The sequence below is a fragment of the Neoarius graeffei genome, chromosome 21 (assembly GCF_027579695.1).
Source record: "Neoarius graeffei isolate fNeoGra1 chromosome 21, fNeoGra1.pri, whole genome shotgun sequence".
Classification (NCBI taxonomy): Eukaryota; Metazoa; Chordata; class Actinopteri; order Siluriformes; family Ariidae; genus Neoarius; species Neoarius graeffei.
Window position 1 is genome coordinate 54855839 of NC_083589.1, and position 18078 is coordinate 54873916.

The window sequence follows — 18078 nt, forward strand, 5'->3', positions numbered from 1 at the left end:
CCATCTTTCATTCCTCTTTTTAGTAAGTGCTTTATCCTGATCAGTATAATGCTGGATCCAGGGTCCATCCCGGGAATACTGAGTATGAGGCGAGAATCATCCTGATTGGGACGCCAGTCCATCACAGGACACCATGCCCACATACACATACATACGTTCACGCCTACTTTAATGTTATAGCTAGCTAGCTCTTATTCTTGTATTCTTGTCTGTTTGGTCTGTTGGTGTCAGTGTGGCTCCATGCTCAATCTGGAGCGAATCACATCTGCTGCTTCTCTACCTGAACCTCCAGGTGAGCCTGTGGCTCCAGCTTCTGTTCCTGCATGGAGACAGGTACACACCAAACCAAACTCTTAGACCAGGTTCCCCAATTTTGGTCCTGGAAGAAATGAGTCCGGTAAAGTGGACGAGGCTCTGTATCTCCAGCACCAGAATCGTGGAACAGACTGTAGATGATAACTAGTGAAAGTCAGTGCTGTGATTCGATGATTCTCAGAAATGGGAAATGTTGTTCTTATATATTATTGCTATAGGGCAGGGGCGGTGCCTGACGAAAGACTTTCCTGGGGAACGGGCCCCAAACCAACATGTTTTTGGAATAAATTATCTATGTTTTTAGACCTAATATATCTTTTAACCTAATTTTCACTCAAGTGATGCAACATAACACTGATAGCCTTGACCTTAATGTTAAACCTGCTAACACTGATAGCTACCTAGCTAAATGAGAATGTCTGGAAAACAAGGCGGGGCTACACATACCCTAACCCAAACCCCAGGGACGTGCACAGGATTATAGAGGGGCAGGGGCTCAAAGTCAGAAAAAGGGCAGCAAGTGCATGATTTTTTTTTCCCCGGTCCTTTCCAAAATATGGAAATGTAGAATTAAAATTAACGTACTAATAGGAAGGTAAGTACACTATGTGTCCTGTGTTGGTGAAAGTGATATGCAATTGCCATTTCTTTTGTGTCAGCAAAATTGCCACTCACATTATCATAGGCTTGGACGATATATGATACTTGCATGTACACCGAAGCGCGGCCGAGGCAATCGATTGTGAACAGTAACAGGTCAGGTCACATCAGTTAACAAGCAGATTATTAAACTATAGAGACTTAAATTACTCACACAAATGTCAGTAGCCCTACAAACGCCCAAATGTCATGTACATACGGTTTGAAAGGCCTAACTGTTAGACCATAACTCACATGTTCAAGCTGCCTCACTGTCGCGTCTCCTCTGTTATCATTGTGGCAGCGCAGCGGCTTCTTCCCTCTCACTCACGTCCGCGCGCCCCCTCTCTCTGGCCGCACTCGAGCGGAGCAGCAATGGACAGAGAAGCGGCAGCTCAACGCACACAACGACCCCGTATTACAAGAAAATTGGTAGATTGCCATGGAGTTTTTGTACCAGCGTTGTTTTAAACTTCTAACAGGACTGTATTATTATTATTTATTATTATTATTATTATTATTATTTTAAAAGGGCAACATTTAATTCGAGGCAAAAAGGGCAGGGGCTCAAGCACCCCTAAAGCCCTGTGTGCGCACATGCCTGCCAAACCCTAACCATAACTCTTGGGTGAGGCTACATGTCTAGCCACACCCCATGCCTAGCCATGCCTCCTGCACAGCCTCATCCTGTTCCTCAGGCTGCAGCTGGGTGTACTTTTACAAAACTACTTTATGCTAGGTACACTTCCATTTGATTTGCCGAGCTAATTAACAGTTACTCCATGAAATCGAGTCGTGCATGAGCTGATAGCCGATGAGACGCATAGCACCGAGTTGCCTATAAGTCATGTACGACGAGATTGAGTGGAATAACTATTTTATTCTATCCACATTCACTGGATTTTGAGAAACGGAGCATTTTTATTTTGATTTTTTGCAAATTGGATAAATAAAAACTTTATACAAAACGTCTGACAAAATAATTTCCACTTAAAACCAGCGAAATGACAGGACCAATCTGTGAAAAATGCAATAATAATAATAATTCTTGAAAAATATAAAAAAGATACTTTCTTACAATCAAATACTTTAATTCCATATTTTGTTGATTTTTTTTTTTTTTTTTGGTATTTTTTGGGTTTTGTTTTCAAGTAGAGTTATTATTTTGTCCTGGGGTGGTTCAGCAATACGCGCCGCCATTTTGTTTTTCTCTGCTCACGGTATATGAGCTGATATCCTAGTAGTAGCCAATCAGAGCGCGTGGTTGCTCATATCCAGTGACTGTGGATAGAATAATGAATGTTAGCCCAATGGATCTTGTGCTTTGATCCTACTAAATAGCATGCAGGCTAATGGTGATGATACACGGGGCAACTTTTTGGGCAATGTTGCCGAACAATGTTGCTGGGCAATTGCGTTTTGACTCTTTTCTATTGAGATTGGGCAACATTGTTTCTTTCTGAATGGTTTTGATAATCTCTGGCAACTTTTTGAGATAAGCCAATCAGAACGCAAGTATCGAGTCATGTGACCTCCGGTGAGGTTCGGATCAGAAATTTCAAACAAAGAGGGCGGCCGCTCAGTGTCAGTGGAGTGAAGAGATGGAGAGACTCCTCATCTGTTTTTACGCCGGTAAGTTGTTATTTTAATATTCTATATGGAGGAATTTACCTCACCAAAGCTCTAAAAAACAACAGACAGCTTGATTAAATGGTCACAGCAAAACTTAAGACATCGATTTTTTTTTTTAGCTAACTTTAAACTGCCATTGCTAACTGTTGTCGCCCATTGTTAGTTGCCCTGAAAAGTTGCCCTGTGTCTCACCTAGTTGCCCGTTGCCAGCAACATTGCTCTGCAACATTGCCCAAAAAGTTGCCCCGTGTATCATCACCATAAGACTGATTTACTTGGTGAGATATATTTAAAATTTACGCAAGCTACTGCTCGATTATAAACATTCGAGAAACTTTGACGATTCAAGAAATTGTGTGTTGTTCGTGTGTGAAAGCCACGCCTCTTCCTTATGTTGGTTCAATGGTGCTGCACTGACTGACTGGCTAGGATTGGGTGTACTAGCATGTTTATCGTTATGATGAGAAGGTAGGGAATACAGTACTAGGACGGCTAACGTGGTCATCAAATAGCATTTTGTTTGCTCCTTAAAAATGAAATCAGTATGTATTTTTAGTGAAATTATTTGCCATTTTGTTTACTCCGGTAAAATGTTTGCCTCAGGATACCGGTTCAGGCCACACCCCTGCTCTAGGATGATGGGGTTTTTTTTCTGTATCATGTATGCCGATGTGCTCTGTGTAGAAGAAGCGCACGCAGCAGCAGGAGCTGATGAGTTTCCGCTATAAGGAGATGATCAGAGTGCACTCTGGCAGGAAGGAGCAGGTGAAGACATCAGCACTGTAGTGTAGTTTATTCTTTTCTAGACTAGTGGCTTCTCACACCCTATTCCCATCCCATCCAAAAGAAAAGGTTGGTTTGAAGCTAGGAGTCTAGAATGTGTTTGAATGGTGTCGAACCGTGGTTTATGATCAGTTTAAGTGTTTATCAGTTGACATTTGATAGAACAATGTGCTCCTGTGTGTGAAGATCTCTGACTGTTATTACTGACCTGGTTTCTTTTCCAGACAGAGCGAAAGAGCTGTGCAGATGCTTGGGAGGGTTACTGTGTGTGTGTGTGTGTGTGTGTGTGTGTGTGTGTAAGCCTGGAGTGTTTTAAATGTCTATAAATATTGCAAACTGTGTGAAATTATTCAAAACCGCAGGTCAGTGGACATGTGATTCCTCTGTTTAACTGAAATCCTTCACAAACTAAATGATTGTGTCAGTTACTAGGACGCTGTAGAACCACAAAGTAATTTATGAGCGTGTTAAAGGATGCGCCAGTTATCTGATTACATCTGTAAATCTGTTCTCTCTCTGAATTCTGAACGTTTAGCATACATAATGTATAACACAAATTCAAGGCCACAGCTCTTATATTCGAACAATAAAGGTATTATTATGAGACACGAGACATGCGCGAGAAGTCTTACCAAAGCTGTTCTTATGTAAGTACTTCTAATAAATCCATTCATCTCCACTAACTACATTATCCTGGTCAAGGCTGTGTTTTGTCGAGAGCCTGCTCAGGATGAACCAAGGACCCTGGACCTGTGAGACAGCAGCTTTACCCAATGTGTCCCCGTGCCACCTGAAAAGTTTTCCACATCACTTTCTCTGTTTGTCTGCCAGACAACTATAAGCGAGATCGTCAGTGATGGCGTAGCTCACTCCGGCCCCGTCTAGTCCAGAAGGAACGATCTAAAGTGGCCCACACTGCGCAATTCTACTCTCAACCAGTCCAGCTCCAATATTTGCCAGAAAGAATCCAAAACGGAGAGGAATTGACCGAGAAGAAGCAATTTTGGTTGAACTGCTCATTAAGGCTTAATTAGTCTATAACTTCATTAATAATTGTAATTAAGCAAATCTGGGTAGAAGTTCTATGCACCCTAGGTACCCCTACCTTCATGCCAGAAAGAATCAAAATCGGTGAAGAATTGAAGGAGAAGAAGCGATTTGTGTGGAAACTGCTCATTAGGGATTGATTAATTACTCCATATCTTCATTATTAATTGCAATTATGCAAATTTGGGTAGAAGCCATATGCACCCCAGGCAGACCTACCTTCCTGCCAAAAAGAATAAAAATCAGTGAAGAATTGAGAGAGAAGAAGCGATTTTTGTGAAATGTGGACGACGGACAGCACATGATGGGATGAGATCATCACCTGTCAGCCAGATGAGCTAATGAAAATAAAGAAATAGCTTGAACACTGCTTGTCCAGAGATCCACCCCGGCTGTCTGCAGGGAAGGCTGCAGAAACAAACTAGAAGAACACTCGGTAGAGTGTATACCTCCGCCAAGTCACATATCTGGATTTACATCAAAATCTAATCTACAGTGGTGCTTGAAAGTTTGTGAACCCTTTAGAATTTTCTATATTTCTGCATAAATATGACCTAAAACATCATCAGATTTTCACACAAGTCCTAAAAGTAGATAAAAAGAACCCAGTTAAACAAATGAGACAAAAATATTATACTTGGTCATTTATTTATTGAGGAAAATGATCCAGTATTACATATCTGTGAGTGGCAAAAGTATGTGAACTTCGAGGATTAGCAGTTAATTTGAAGGTGAAATTTGAAAACACCTGACTCTATCAATGGGATGACAATCAGGTGTGAGTGGGCACCCTGTTTTATTTAAAGAACAGGGATCTATCAAAGTCTGATCTTCACAACACGTTTGTGGAAGTGTATCATGGCACGAACAAAGGAGATTTCTGAGGACCTCAGAAAAAGCGTTGTTGATGCTCATCAGGCTGGAAAAGGTTACAAAACCATCTCTAAAGAGTTTGGACTCCACCAATCCACAGTCAGACAGACTGTGTACAAATGGAGGAAATTCAAGACCATTGTTACCCTCCCCAGGAGTGGTCGACCAACAAAGATCACTCCAAGAGCAAGGCGTGTAATAGTTGATGAGGTCGCAAAGGACCCCAGGGTAACTTCTAAGCAACTGAAGGCTTCTCTCACATTGGCTAATGTTAATGTTCATGAGTCCACCATCAGGAGAACACTGAACAACAATGGTGTGCATGGCAGGGTTGCAAGGAGAAAGCCACTGCTCTCCAAAAAGAACATTGCTGCTCATCTGCAGTTTGCTAAAGATCATGTGGACAAGCCAGAAGGCTACTGGAAAAATGTTTTGTGGATGGATGAAACCAAAATAGAACTTTTTGGTTTAAATGAGAAGCGTTATGTTTGGAGAAAGGAAAACACTGCATTGCAGCATAAGAACCTTATCCCATCTGTGAAACATGGTGGTGGTAGTATCATGGTTTGGGCCTGTTTTGCTGCATCTGGGCCAGGACAGCTTGCCATCATTAATGGAACAATGAATTCTGAATTATACCAGTGAATTCTAAAGGAAAATGTCAGGACATCTATCCAGGAACTGAATCTCAAGAGAAGGTGGGTCATGCAGCAAGACAACGACCCTAAGCACACAAGTCGTTCTACCAAAGAATGGTTAAAGAAGAATAAAGTTAATGTTTTGGAATAGCAAAGTCAAAGTCCTGACCTTAATCCAATCGAAATGTTGTGGAAGGACCTGAAGCGAGCAGTTCATGTGAGGAAACCCACCAACATCCCAGAGTTGAAGCTGTTCTGTACGGAGGAACGGGCTAAAATTCCTCCAAGCCGTTGTGCAGGACTGATCAACAGTTACCAGAAACATTTAGTTGCAGTTATTGCTGCACAAGGGGGTCACACCAGATACTGAAAGCAAAGGTTCATATACTTTTGCCACTCACAGATATGTAATATTGGATCATTTTCCTCAATAAATAAATGACCAAGTATAATATTTTTGTCTCATTTGTTTAACTGGGTTCTCTTTATCTACTTTTAGGACTTGTGTGAAAATCTGATGATGTTTCCGGTCATATTTATTCAGAAATATAGAAAATTCTAAAGGGTTCACAAACTTTCAAGCACCACTGTATAGTTCCTTGGCCTGTGGCTCATCGTTCCTCAAAATTTCATCAAAATCCATTCACTACTTTTTGAGCTATGATGGGATCAGACAAATAAACAAAGCAACATAGACGAAAAAATAACCTTCTCCAACAAAGTTGGCGGAGGTAATGAGGGGACACGCACACACATATATTGTGTGTGTGTGTGTGTGTGTGTATAAGTCAAAAAGTTCTAAGACAAATTGAAAAAGAATCTTTATTTATGAAAATAACAAAGCTATTTCTCTACATATCCTCCATTTAAATCTAAACACTTCTGCAAGTGATATTTCCATTGGAGAATTCCTTCTTTAGGGTGGCACGGTGGTGTAGTGGTTAGCACGGTCACCTCACAGCAAGAAGGTTCCGGGTTCGAACCCATCGGCTGGCGAGGGCCTTTCTGTGTGGAGTTTGCATGTTCTCCCCGTGTCTGCGTGGGTTTCCTCCGGGTGCTCCGGTTTCCCCCAAAGACATGCAGTTAGGTTGACGTGGGGCGGCCTTGGGCTGAGGTGCTCTTAAGCAAGGTACTGAACCCCCTGACTGCTCCCTGGGCGCTCTGGTGTGGCTGCCCACTGCTCTGGGTGTGTGCGCGTGTATTCACTGCTTCAGATGGGTTAAATGGAGAGGATGAATTTCACTGTGCTTGAAGTGTGCATGTGACGAATAAAGGTTTCTCCTTCTTTGTAGAATTCTGGGAGGTGTCTTTCACACCTTTTGAAATTATAACATCTGTCTTAGAACTTTTTGACTTACCCTCGTGTGTGTGTGTATAATATATATATATATATATATATATATATATATTAATTAGTGTGTACACACACACACACACACACACACAAAATTATTCCACGCAATCGAGTCATACATGAGCTGATAGCCAACGAGGCGCGTAGCACTGAGTGGGCTATAATCCATGTATGAAAAGATTGAGTGGAATAATTCTTATTCTATCCACAGTCACTGGATTTTGAGAAACGGAGCATTTTTATTTTTTGCAAATTTGATAAATAAAAACTAATGGATTTGTTACTTGTGCCGAGTCACACCTCTGGAAAAAATTTCAGAGCAATCCGTTCATAAGCTTTTCCGTAATGTTGCTAACAGACAAACCAACAAACAAACCAACACTACCGAAAACATAACCTCCTTGGCAGAGGTAACAAACCGACGAAATGACAGGAGCAATTTGTGAAAAATGCTATAATAATAATAATAATAATAATAATTCTTGAAAATAAAAAAAGAGACGTTCTTACCATCAAATACTTTCATTCCATATTTTGTTGCTTTTTTTTGTATTTTTGGGGTTTTGTTTTCGAGTAGAGTTTGTATTTCGTCCGTGGTTGGTTCAGCGACACGCTTCGCCATTTTGTTTTTCTCTACTCATGGTATGTGAGTTGATATCTTAGTAGTAGAGTAGCCAATCAGAGCGTGCGATTGCTCATATCCAGTGACTGTGGAGAGAATAAATACGATTAGTCATTAACCTTCATTTTGCCTCACTAGTAATTAAAATTTCATCTAAGAGCAATTTTTTTAATGAATTTTTTCAAGGATTTCAGTTTGCTTGGATTTACTTAGACTTCCCTTATTAGTGAGTTTCAAGTCACTGAGTTCCTCAGTACAGGGAAATATAGGTATTATTTTTCATAATAATGACACACTGACATGCTACAGACGCAAATAATGCACATCTCTCTCTCTCTCTGTAAACAACAATGATTCCTTTCAACTGTACATCCTTTTTACTTCTTTATATGAATACAGAGTAATTGATTATGGGAATCCATTAACCATGTTCTCAATCTTTCCTCTGTGTGTGTCACCGGTAGACGTACATTAAGATGTACACAGGGGGAGTGAGCTCATTGGCTGAGCAGATAGCCAGTCAGCTGCAGAGTCAGCAACATGAACCCAAACCCCTTCTTGACAAAAAGGAGCTGGTAAGCTCTTATCTATAGAGCTGGCTTCACAATGTGTCTAATGTGTATCTAATGTGTCTAATCTAACACGTGTCTGAACCAGAAACCAACACGTTACCTGATTGATCACCAGATTGTCTCTCCTTGAGTGTGTGTGTGTGTGTGTGTGTGTGTGTGTGGTGTTTTGTGACTAATTATTCTATTATATTTGTGTGTGTGTGTGTGTGTTAGTATGCAATTCAGTGCAAAAGTTTGCACACCCTTCCTTTGAAGGACGTGTAGTGTGGATATCTTTATTATCACCAAATGTAAAATCTCATCTTATCTCATCTCATTATCTCTAGCTGCTTTATCCTGTTCTACAGGGTCGCAGGCAAGCTGGAGCCTATCCCAGCTGACTACGGGCGAAAGGCAGGGTACACCCTGGACAAGTCGCCAGGTCATCACAGGGCTCAAATGTAAAATAATAATAATAATAATACCTATTTACGTATACACACTTTGATCCTCAGCCCTTAATGGTTTTATTTTGTTTTATGGAACTGTGTTTGAGTAACTTTCTTCCCCAAAACCTTTGCGCAAATGAGTTTCTTTATCAATTCATTTAAATGTATTCATTTTGCATGTGCGTGTCTTCCATTTTTATTATAGACATATGCCAACTTTAAAGCTAGATGCCCTTTCGGGCTCATAAAAGCAGTGAAATTTAGTTCCCTCTGAAATTTGGTCATTGTGATATATGTCTATTTCTGTAATATCTCAAAATATCAGGCCATTCTGTAGCTGGGAAGTTACTTAAATTGAGAGGATTAAAAGCCAATAATGTGCATGAAATCGCTCGCTTCGCGCAGTCAAGCAGACAGAGGAAGTCCGTGTGTGCGCGCATGCACAGGTTTACCTTTGAGCGTGCACTGACGGTTCCATCATTCTGTCGCTAAACGAACAGCTGATCACACCGAGGTGCTCGCGGAGCGCCGATATTTATTAGTTTGATATTTCCTGCATTTCCTTTCATTCGTATATAACATAACGTCTTTTCTTCTCGCTTTCCGTTACTGTAGTCGGTCTTTCACATTTCATTCGCATCCTCCATTTTTCTCTCCTGTTTCAAATTTGTATCCCACAATGCCTTGCGCGAACAGGGAAAGCCCACCACGTGATGATGCATGATGCAGTATATTGTATTGCGTCATGGTGAAGCAGGAAAAAATGGTGGAGAATTTAGGGCCACATGGCTCTAAATTCATTACTTGTTCTATTTAAAAAAAAAACTAATAAAATTGGAAGTCTGTGATTCAAATTCAGTAGCTTTCGGTCCACTAAACAAAAATAATCGGGTGTCGGGGAAAATTCTTTTTATGACCTACACTTGAAAAATCTGAAAGGCCGTCTAGCTTTAAGTCATTAGGCTCATTATCACAAAAATTTAAACAATAAAATCCTGTCGTGTCAAGATGCTGTCAAACAGAGGTATGGATTATTACGTCTTTTTAACCTGGAAACCAAGGGGGTGTAAACATTTGCACTAAACCGGAATAAACAAGGTGAAGAAAGAGACTAATCATAACTATTTCTTCATTACTGAATCAGAAGTCCATGTTTCTATCCCTGCTCTGCCTTTGTGAGTCTTTGCCAAAACTTTATATCTTTTTTTTTAAACTGCCTCTGCACCTCATCATGTTCCTAATCGATCTTTCATCTTTAACACAAACAGGGAAATAAACAACAAGCGTGTGCACGTTCCAACCACTGTTTGTCACTTAAAAGCTGTGTAAAAACAGTGTAAAATTGTTTATGATGAATTCTTACAGTCTGTCCGAATGCTCTGTGCTCCCTGGCGTGCAGGGTTCTCAGCGGAGAGAGTTCCCAGTGAACATCGGCGGCAGCGATGTGTGTTATTTCTGCTCCCGGCGCGTCTATGTGATGGAGAGACTGAGTGCTGAGGGCAAGTTCTTCCACAGGAGCTGCTTCCAGTGTGCCCACTGCAACTCGACGCTACACCTCTCCAACTACGCCTATGATGAGCTCCAAGGTGTGTGATACAGCAAGAACATAGAGCACTGTAAAAAAAGAATAGTCGAGAATACTTGAAATTTCAAGGCAACAGTCTGCATTAAGAATTTTATGTTTTGCCAACGATGTATGCCCATGATAATCCAAACTATGATAACACTGTTATCTTTATTAAGAATTCTTAATTAAGTCAATTTTCAATTCCTCATTCTGCCAACATAGATTTCTCTTTTTGCTGAACAGTGGCATTCACAGTAGTACAAAAAGGCAATTGAGGTTCTCACAATTTTTTGGGGGGGCTTTTTTTTACCTTTATTTGGATAGGACAGTGTAGAGACAGGAAATGAGCGGGAGAGAGAGACGGAGAGAGATCGGGAAATGACCTCAGGTCGGAATCGAACCCGGGTCCCCGGACTTATGGTATGGCGCCTTATCCACCTGAGCCACAACAACATGATCTTCAACCGGAGAGAGAACCACATTGCCCAGCCCTTGCATTTGGGAGAGGAAACCCCGTGTCTTGGTCATTAAGAGCATGCGCTGAATAAACACCTGTGGCAATTATGTATTTTCAATTCAGATTATTCACTATTGCATATTTACACATCATTGAGGTGCACCCTATCAGTTTGATGTGGATTTTTCTGTTCGTTAATAATTATTCATATTTTCTTGTCCATTCAATTGTGAATATGGAATTACTTGAACAAAGCATAATTCTATTTTTTAGAATTATCCACATCAAGAAAAATCCACATCAAACTGATAGGGTGCACCTCAATGATGTGTAAATATACAATAGTGAATAATCTGAATTGAAAATACATAATTGTCACAGGTGTTTATTCAGCACATGCTCTTAATGACCAGGACACGGGGTTTCCTCTCCCAAATGCAAGGGCTGGGCAATGTGGTTCTCTCTCCGGTTGAAGATCATGTTGTTGTGGCTCAGGTGGATAAGGCGCCATACCATAAGTCCGGGGACCCGGGTTCGATTCCGACCTGAGGTCATTTCCCGATCTCTCTCCGTCTCTCTCTCCCGCTCATTTCCTGTCTCTACACTGTCCTATCCAAATAAAGGTAAAAAAAAGCCCCCCCAAAAAATTGTGAGAACCTCAATTGCCTTTTTGTACTACTGTGAATGCCACTGTTCAGCAAAAAGAGAAATCTATGTTGGCAGAATGAGGAATTGAAAATTGACTTAATTAAGAATTCTTAATAAAGATAACAGTGTTATCATAGTTTGGATTATCATGGGCATACATCGTTGGCAAAACATAAAATTCTTAATGCAGACTGTTGCCTTGAAATTTCAAGTATTCTCAATTATTCTTTTTTACAGTGAGGAACCTTTAGAACATTTTAATGAGTTACATCCTTCTCCAGTATGTGGATCGGCTAGCCTAAATTTCCATTAGGTGTGAATGTGTGTATGTGTGTGTGGTGCTCTGTGATGGATTGGGTTCCAATCCTAGGGCTGGGCACTGGGATAAAGTACTTACTGACATAATGACTCCAATTCTGTTGATAAGTTTCAGTTAGTAGTATAAGGGTTCAAGGGAAACTTCAGGATTTTTTAACCTGGGCCCCATTTTCAAATTTTACTCGAGACAGAAATGGTCAAAATCAGTCCAGTATTGAGTTAGAACTCTAAGGGCCCGGTCCCACAACATCGATAACTACAACTCTGACTATCTCTCTGCCGGAATTTAGTTCCAGTCTGGAGCAGAAACACCACAACTATAATCCCGACTATAATATCACTTGTTCCTGACACTCAGGGAAATGAACGCATGCAACTTAGGAATAGTCATGGAAGTTTTTTCCAAGTATTAGCACATTATTCCAGGTTGTACTGTACAGCTTGGACTTCAAAACAACCCATGTACACACTCTGCTGGTTGCAGTGGCGGCTGCTGGTTTTTAAAACAGGGGAAGCCCATTTTACGCATTCATCGTAAAACCTGTAGGCCGGATATCAAAGCATAGAAAGGTGTGCCCCATTAGCATAGTGAACTAGACAACCCCACCTAGTGGCAGAAAGTATTTTTGCTTGTACATTTCATGTTATAGTCTGGCTTGCCAGGCTAGTGCCTCATATCCTTAATCAAAAATATCAAACATCCAAAAATCATTGGCTATTCAACGAAGAGCCTTGAACATCATACCCTGATATGCAACACAGAGTCTTTAACACAATACCCAGCTGTGCAACACATCCTTGAACATCTTCTGCAACACAGTCTGGAAATTCATAACCAGGTAGGCTATGCAACACACAGAACCTTGAAGATTATACCCAGGTATAACCTATAACACAGAGCCCACCATTCTCTTAACATTACTGAACAATACACACTTCAGATTCATGAACATGAACACTATTTATACACAAATTCTGCCCTCCGCTCCTTTTCCAGAAAATGGTCTGTGACCCTGTCATACCAGCTGGTTGTGCTTTCCAGAGACTTCACCAATTTCTGTTAGCAGCTAGCACTGCAGATCCCAATAAGGCTCAAGCTAGCCTACAACCAGATTGAACTACAAATGAAATAAACGAGTGAATTCGCGAATGATCAAACTGATAGAATGGATGAAAGTTAACGGAGCACAACGAGTAATATTTACATTTATTTACAGAGTAATGTACAGAGACATCAATGAGAAGAAACGTTTATATGAAAAGAAAGTCGGACAGCACTTTGGCACACGACTACACTTTCTCGACATCCGCTGGGGACTGACTGATCATACTTCCGTGTTCCTCACCGACGCCGAAGTACAGAGCCCGCCCTCCTCATGTCTTTCAAACACTACCTCCAATAATCCTTCATCAGCCCGGCTTCTTGTCCCTCCCACTGTCTCGTTTAGTCCCAGAGAAGCCCGGCTTCCCTGGAAGTGACGATTTTGTCGATTTTAACCGATAACAACTAGCCGAAATTGGCTGTTCAGAGCCCTCTCATAGACTGCAACGGATACTCGGCTGCCAGCCATAGAGCCCATTGAAATAAGAAAGGTTACAGCCAGTGTTGCCAGATTGGGCGGTTTTAAGTGCATTTTGGGGGGTTTTGAACATATTTTGGCTGGAAAACGTCAGCAGTATCTGGCAACGCTGGTAGCCTGGCAGCAAAGGTGATTCTCGTAGCGAACTGCAAGTTCGTCAGACATCACTCAAATAAGTTACAGGATAGTTATGAATGTAAATACAATCTTGGGCATATATTATGTTATGCAAGTTATTGTTTTAATGAGAATTCAACGTCATAGATGCCGCAGTTTGGGGAGAGAATTTTAGGGGAAGCTCGGCTTCCCTTGTTGTCTCTGAGAAATCGCCCCTGGCTGGTTGATATAATATATAGAATAGGTCACAGATTATAGAAATATAATAAAAAAGGATACAAAATACAGAGTGGTTATGGATTTTAATACGGATGCTAATAATTTACGGATTGGTCACGGACGTTTCAGTATATTACAGATTGGTTACGGATTTCATACGGATGAAACATTAAGAAGTCTAAAACAATTAAGTGTTTGGACTGCCGAAGTTCATAATTAAAATATCTTACCTGTTTACTTTATTAATAATTTACTATTGATATTTCATGGAAAATCACACATCCGTGAATAAAAGAGTCGTGCTTTGTATAATATTTTTTATTTTCCGTGAATCCGTATTCCGTGACTTCATGCTGCAACAAGGATGTAAAAAAAAAAAAAAAAGATGTCTGGGGAAAGTAGCACGTGCTCAGACAACGTCACGTGTAAACAATTACCGGATTGGTCAGATGTTTTATCGGATCAGGTCCAGGTCTGGAAAAATGACTCCAGAAGCAATCTCAGTGATACGGTTAAACCTTGGGCTACAGTCTGGTGTGAGCACCAACCATATAAACTGCAGGGGACTGATGTATTTATCGTTGTCATTATCGTTATCAGTTATAGTTGTGAGACCGGGCCTTAAAACCAGTAACCGCAAAACAGCCATACAGTGTAATCCTATGGGGCAATCATCCACACCATTATAAACCACTTGTTTTCACCACTGACAGGCTCATAATGTTCGTGTAAGTGTCTGACAACATGGAAAGACTCCGTGCAGAGATACACCTGTGTGTGTGTTTACTGTAAAGAAAGTGTAGAAATGACCGTTTTTCCACTCACTGGTTTACTTTTCTCTTTTTCTCGTCTCTGATGCAGCACCCTATTAAGGCCCAATCCCAATTCTAATTTCTACCCCTACCCCTCCGCCTTCCCCTCCGCCTTCCCCTCCGCCTTCCCCTTGGCCCTTCCCCTTGAAACTGAGCTACAAGGGATAGGGCTTGAAATTCAACCCTTACGTATTGGGATAGCCCTTCAACGATCGCATACGTCATCGCGTACCTCCGTCAGCGTTTACGTTAGCAAAACGCGACGCGTCATTGGCTGCGACCAGCCGCTACAGTCAGAGCCAGAAATCTCTGCTGGCAGGGTGTGATTTGTTAACTAACACCACTGAATGGGATATCTTTGGCGCTTCGTGCACCACATCCGACAGAATGAGGTGTCAGAACACTCATGTAAACAATAAAAGCGAGAATAACAGAATAAAACGTACGCAGTAAAGCAACCGAAAACAATACTCACTCCCAAAGCTTTTTAGCAGCAGCTTGGATTTCAGAAATCGCTGCTCATTCTCAGCTCGAAAGCGAATCAAGCGGCGTGTTTCCTCTGGATAACAACTTAAAACACGTAAATAATGGAGAAAATACATTTATGACAATCTTTCGCCACGGGAACCGCCATCTTTCTGAAATCCGCATGGCATTGTGGGAAATCACTCAAACCCCTTCGTTCGGAGTCTGCTCCAGGAAAATCTCCGTTTGGAGGGGTACAGAAGCCCTACGCCTTCCCCTACCCCTCCGCGTTAACTGGGATTGGGATACCCCTACCCCTTCACGTGAACGCGCAAAATGGAGGGGAAGGGCTAAGGGGTTGGTCCAAGGGGTGAAATGGGATTCGGCCTTAGTGCCTGCAGTCGATTATCACAGGAGGAATGTTTTCTGATGTTTACAAAAGGGATCCTTTCCATGATGTCAGACACTCGTTCATAATGTCTGTCATCTTATGCCGAGATCAAGATTGACAGAGCTATAACACAAGAAATAAGCATAAACTCAGGCTCCCCAAAACTCAGGAACTGGGGAAAGCAAAAGAATGAATTTCATGCAGTCAAAGATTACAATACACTTAACCAGGAAATTAGAGAATCGGGGAATGTTCGTATTTTTCAGCATAACTTAACATTGTTTTTACGTACTAGATATTCATAATTATTAGCTTTTTAATGTATTTATAGCTCTAAACACTATTTGTATTATTAGTAGTTTTAATTTATGAGGTCCTTTTTGAAAAGCATGTATCATGAAAAAGTTTCCTTGATAAATATTATTATTATTATTATTATTATTATCCATCTGTCCATCCATTATCTGTAGCTGTTTATCCTGTTCTATAGGGTCGCGGGCAAGCTGGAGCCTATCCCAGCTGACTACGGGCGAAAGGCGGGGTACACCCTGGACAAGTCACCAGGTCATCACAGGGCTGACACATAGACACAGACAACCATTCACACTCACATTCACACCCACGCTCAATTTAGAGTCACCAGTTAACCTAACCTGCATGTCTTTGGGGGAAACTGTGGGGGAAACCGGAGCACCCGGAGGAAACCCACGCGGACACGGGGAGAACATGCAAACTCCGCACAGAAAGGCCCTCGCCGGCCACGGGGCTCGAACCCGGACCTTCTTGCTGTGAGGTGACAGTGCTAACCACTACACCACCATGCCGCCCATTATTATTATTATTATTATTATTATTATTATTATGCCTTTGCTCAAGTTGGAATGACCTACAGACATGATGGTGGCGCTATAATTAATAGCCAAATTTAACAGCCCCTCTCCACAACGCGAGTCTGTATGATTTGAAATTTGACACAGATAGACAGTGCCGTGCAAAAGTCTTCAGCACCCTATTGGGTTTTTTTGTTTTCCATCCAAACTTTGTTATAGATTTCTATTTTATGATTTCTACATTATCGAGTCAAAACATTACAAAAACATTTTAGAGTCCCAAACGTTCGTTTTTTCCAGCACAAAATTAAATGTTACAGAAACAAAAAGTTTGTATCTCAGCAGCGTATTCCATAAGAGAGCACCTTTCAGATTAAAAAAGAAAACATAATGAAGGCTGCTGGGTTTTGGTGCAAAATGAAGAAGCGAGTGTGACAGTCAGAGTGTCCAGAAGAACTGTGGCTGGTTCTGGAAGACGCTCAGTAAAACCTACAGCTCATTTCCTGGCCGAAAGGAAAGCCCAAAGGGGGATTATGTCGTGGCGATGTTCGTCCATCCATCCGTCCCGGGAAGGGCGCTCACCTTCTGAAATCAACTCCTCTCACAATTTTTGGAGGAATTTCACGAAACTTGGCAGGATTCTTTGTTATATGTCAGTAATAAGCATATTGTAATTTTGTTAAATTTAGTTGCATTTTACCAGAGTTCCAGCCCTTGATTAACAACCTTGTACTTTGACAATTTCATGAAGGTGTGCTCGCCTTCTGACATCAACTCCTCTCACAATTTTTGGACGAATCTCTTGAAGCTTGGCAAAAGGCCTTGTTATATGACGGTAATACGCATATTGCGATTTAATTTCGTTTGTGAAAATTTTCCCAGAGTTTTGACCCTTGATTAAATAACTTGTACTTTGACAATTTCATGAGGGTGTACGTTCTTCTGAAATCAACTCCGCTCACAATTTGTGGAGGAATTTCACCAAACTTGGCAAAAGGCTTTGTTATATGACCGAAGCTTCTCGAAGCTTGGCAAAAGGCCTTGTTGCGTAGAGTATATGATGGTAATACACACATTGCGATTTAATTTCGTTTGTGAAAATTTTACCACATATTGAAATTTTATTTAATTTGGGTAAATTTTACCAGAGTTATGCCCTAGATTATTAACAAACTTGTACTTTGGTAATTTCATCAAGGTGTGCTTGCTTTCTGAAATCAACTTCACATCACATTATCTCTAGCCGCTTTATCCTTCTACAGGGTCGCAGGCAAGCTGGAGCCTATCCCAGCTGACTACGGGCAAAAGGCGGGGTACACCCTGGACAAGTCGCCAGGTCATCACAGGGCTGACACATAGACACAGACAACCATTCACACTCACATTCACACCTACGCTCAATTTAGAGTCACCAGTTAACCCTAACCTGCATGTCTTTGGACTGTGGGGGAAACCGGAGCACCCGGAGGAAACCCACGCGGAGAACATGCAAACTCCGCACAGAAAGGCCCTCGCCGGCCCCGGGGCTCGAACCCAGGACCTTCTTGCTGTGAGGCGACAGCGCTAACCACTACACCACCGTGCCGCCTTGAAATCAACTTCACTCACAATTTTTATCCCCCGCTGGCTGAAAGGCCCGAAGGGGTATTATGTCGTAGCGATGTCTGTCTGTCTGTCTGTCCCAGGAAGGGTGTTCACCTTCTGAAATCAACTCCTCTCACAATTTTTGGAGGAATTTCACGAAACCGGGCGGCACGGTGGTGTAGTGGTT

At 41.5% G+C, this 18078-nt stretch overlaps 1 protein-coding gene across 4 annotated transcripts in view; it reads left to right on the forward strand.

The window, feature by feature from the left end:
- mical3b (microtubule associated monooxygenase, calponin and LIM domain containing 3b) overlaps window positions 1–18078 on the forward strand; it is an 87739-nt gene that overhangs the window by 36824 nt on the left and 32837 nt on the right. For 3 of the 4 annotated variants that reach the window (XM_060903354.1, XM_060903355.1, XM_060903356.1), the window contains exons 16-17: window positions 8368–8478; window positions 10303–10489. In XM_060903354.1, the coding sequence (XP_060759337.1) occupies window positions 8368–8478; window positions 10303–10489 (298 nt within the window). The remainder of the gene's footprint in view (window positions 1–8367; window positions 8479–10302; window positions 10490–18078) is intronic. The other variant, XM_060903358.1, reaches the window with a different exon arrangement.